Genomic DNA, 3,037 nt, shown 5'->3' with positions numbered 1-3,037 from the left:
TCATATGTTAAAAAAGGAAAAATTTATAAAACTGTTATACTGATACTTTTACGTTTTTTAGGTTAAAAAAATGTTTTCTTATTTTTTTATTTTGTACTTCTTATTAAGCACAGGTCAAATGAAGTAAATTTTCTTGAAACTACTTATAATAGCATTCAAAATAAATTATTTTTGTTTATTAAATCAAGTTTATTTTTAGATAGATTTCAAAATTGTTAAACAGGTTTGTGTTAAAAAAGTTTTATTGTTGTTTAAATTAAAAAAAAAACACCTAGCTTTTTTTGTTAAATTTATCTCTACAAACTTCTTAAGAACTGTAAAAAATATAGAATGAAAAGTACATATAAATAACCTATGTCAATAAAAAATAAAAGCTAAGGTCATACTAAGCTTGAATAAAGTTTACTTAAAATATTTATTAGTTATTTTCATTCTTTAAATTAACAAACATGAAAGTTGTTTTCGTTTTCCTTGTAATCTGTCAATGCGTTTTCTCCTTTACGCCTGACTGCACATACAACCCCGATTACCCAATAGAAGAAGCCGACATGACCGCCTGCCAGCTCGCCTCGTCCAAGGGAATCCCCTTTGAAGTGCACGATGACGTCACCACGGAAGACAACTACATCATCACCATGCACAGGTTACCGCGCAACGACAGCAAGCGCCGGTACCCGGTACTGCTGATGCACGGGTTACTGCAGAGTTCTGACGTTTGGCTGCTTAACGAGCGCAACAAGTCGTTGGCATGGATACTGTGGGATAAGGTAAAATAATTAAGCATGAAAAAAAATTTTTGCAAATTAAAATTTTGTTTATATCTATTTTTCTAACTTAAACTGTTGAATATGAATTTATTTAATTTTTTTACCTCTTTTTTTTGTGTGCCCATTTTAAAAATTTTAAGTTTTGATGTCGAAGTCTAAAATTGCACAACAAGTTATATAGTTATACAAATAAATAAAACACTTTTACTTAATACTTAAAAGGGTTATGACGTCTGGATAGGAAATTCCAGAGGAAATTTTTACTCTCACAATCACACTAAGTATGCAGAAACAAAGTGCGAATGGGAATGGAAAGGAAAAACTGTGTATTATCGTAGTTATTATTGGTTTAAAAAGTGCACTGCAAAAATAACAAATGAGGAAAAGTATTGGTCGTTCAGCTTTGACGAAATGGGAAAGTACGACTTGCCTGCGATGCTGGAACACATTAAAAAGGTGACTGGACGCAAGAAGGTCAATTATGTGGGCCACTCTCAAGGCAGCGTGGTCCTTTTCTCTGCAGTGGCACAACTTGGTCACGAGTTCAGCAGAAAAATTAACAAATTTTTTGCCCTTGCCCCTGCAGCCTCTGTTTCTAGAATGAACTCAAGTTACAGCGAATATTTTAATGAAACAAGTACTGCCATTGATTGGTTAAAAGTAAGTTAATACTGTTAATACTTTATGTATTTTTAAAAATTGTTTTTGGGTTTAATTTTACTAAGTTATATTTTTTCGAAACACATTATTTTCTAAAACTATGTTTGATATTTTTTGAACATAGAATAAATTATATGAGTTTATAAAAAAGTAAAATTTCAAACTTCAGTTCTTGTAAATTAATGAATTGTTTTTAATTTTAATATATGATTTAGTCTCTAAAAGTCTAAACCAATCAATGCTTTACATTTATTATAATACTGTGTTTAAAAACAAGAGTTAAATCAGTTTAAAAGTAAGGTTTCTTTATGGAGTGTCGAAGCAGGAAGTTGATGTGTCTTAGTTTTATGTTTTTTGTCTCATAGGAGTTTACAAGTATTAGATTAAGCTTAAAATTCATTAACACTCAAGCGAACTACTGCAACATGCATCGCAATATTTCAATGCAATAAATTTTTCAGTACAAATATCCTTATGAAGTGCTGCCGCGGGACGACGGCTCCTCGTTCATATCTTCTTCAGACTTGATCGACGCGGGATGCTGGGTGCTTGGAGGAGACTGGTGCGAACAGATGGTGTACGATATATCAGGTTGAAAAATATTTACCGAACAGACAAAACCGTAGCTATTAGTAACGGACGAGACATTAAACTGCATCCTGGTTTTTGACTCGATATCCGAAATGTTTTTTGTTCGAAAGTTCTTAAACCAAACATTTTGAACGCTTTTATTTGCGTTCAATAAACAATATGTTATTCTGCTTTAGTTTTTGATTTTTTTTACCTGTTTGATATAGATCTACAATACTTCAATTAGTTGTTTAAACATACACCTTATTATGATTTATGTCTATTTTTGTTAAAAGACTTTGTTATATTTAATACTTTAATATTTAAAAACAAATTATTTTTGTTTAGTTTTGTATGAATGTTATTTAAATGCTATTTGAGTGAATCCTAGCTTACTAAAAAGAGAGTACAAAGGTTTCGCAAAATATTCAACTTTTTGACTATATTTTGGGTTCATACTTGTCATTAAGTAGTCTTAGACACACGTAGAGATATTGCTTACGAAAGACTACTTTTACTAACAGGAGAAGGAAGAGAAAAGCTGGATTCAGACAGGCTTGAAATTTATTATCACCACGATCCGAGCGGAACTTCATTGCAAAATATCAAACACTGGCTGCAAATGAAAAGTGTTGAAAGTAATTTTATATTTTCAATGTACTTGGAAAAACATTTATTTTATAGGCAGTTTTCACAAAATTTGTTTTGCATTTAAAACGCTATAAATAAGGTTTTTATGCATAGACTTTTTCGAAGTATAAACTTTTTTATTGTTTGTTAATAAGAAAAACTTAGGTAATTTGATTTTAAATATTATAAATTTTTATACATTATTTTAAATACATGAAAATCCTATTCAAAACTTTTTATGTGCCTCTTTATAAATCAACAACTATAAAGTGGTGTTCATATTAATCAACTTTTGCATATCAGAGGTCAAAAGAGAAGAAATGGGCATCAGATATTACGATTTTGGGAGCAACATAACAAATATGGAGCATTACAACCAGACTGAACCTCCCTTGTACGATCTTTCATCG

At 30.6% G+C, this 3,037-nt stretch overlaps 1 protein-coding gene across 1 annotated transcript; it reads left to right on the top strand.

Annotated features, from left to right (window-relative positions):
• The first annotated feature begins 449 nt into the window (after positions 1 to 449).
• Positions 450 to 2,758, top strand: LOC145832450 (lipase lipl-1-like). Its single transcript, XM_082939765.1, has 5 exons — positions 450 to 767; positions 990 to 1,427; positions 1,889 to 2,018; positions 2,522 to 2,635; positions 2,742 to 2,758. Exons 1-5 carry the CDS (start codon positions 450 to 452, stop codon positions 2,756 to 2,758), a joined length of 1,017 nt encoding a protein of 338 aa, XP_082795891.1.
• The last annotated feature ends 279 nt before the right edge of the window (positions 2,759 to 3,037 follow it).

Source organism: Thalia democratica, chromosome 3, assembly GCF_965202585.1.
Source record: "Thalia democratica chromosome 3, ktThaDemo2.hap1.1, whole genome shotgun sequence".
NCBI lineage: Eukaryota > Metazoa > Chordata > Thaliacea > Salpida > Salpidae > Thalia > Thalia democratica.
The sequence above is the reverse complement of the archived record's forward strand: the minus strand, read 5'-3'. Positions and strand labels throughout refer to the sequence as shown.

What these genes read in the sequence shown, in the direction of transcription:
- LOC145832450 (XM_082939765.1), top strand. Translation starts at nt 450, where the DNA reads ATGAAAGTTGTTTTCGTTTTCCTTGTAATCTGTCAATGCGTTTTCTCC. An exon ending in CTGCCATTGATTGGTTAAAA is followed by an intron (nt 1,428 to 1,888) that starts GTAAGTTAATAC and finishes TAAATTTTTCAG; the next exon opens with TACAAATATCCTTATGAAGT. An exon ending in GATGGTGTACGATATATCAG is followed by an intron (nt 2,019 to 2,521) that starts GTTGAAAAATAT and finishes TTTTACTAACAG; the next exon opens with GAGAAGGAAGAGAAAAGCTG.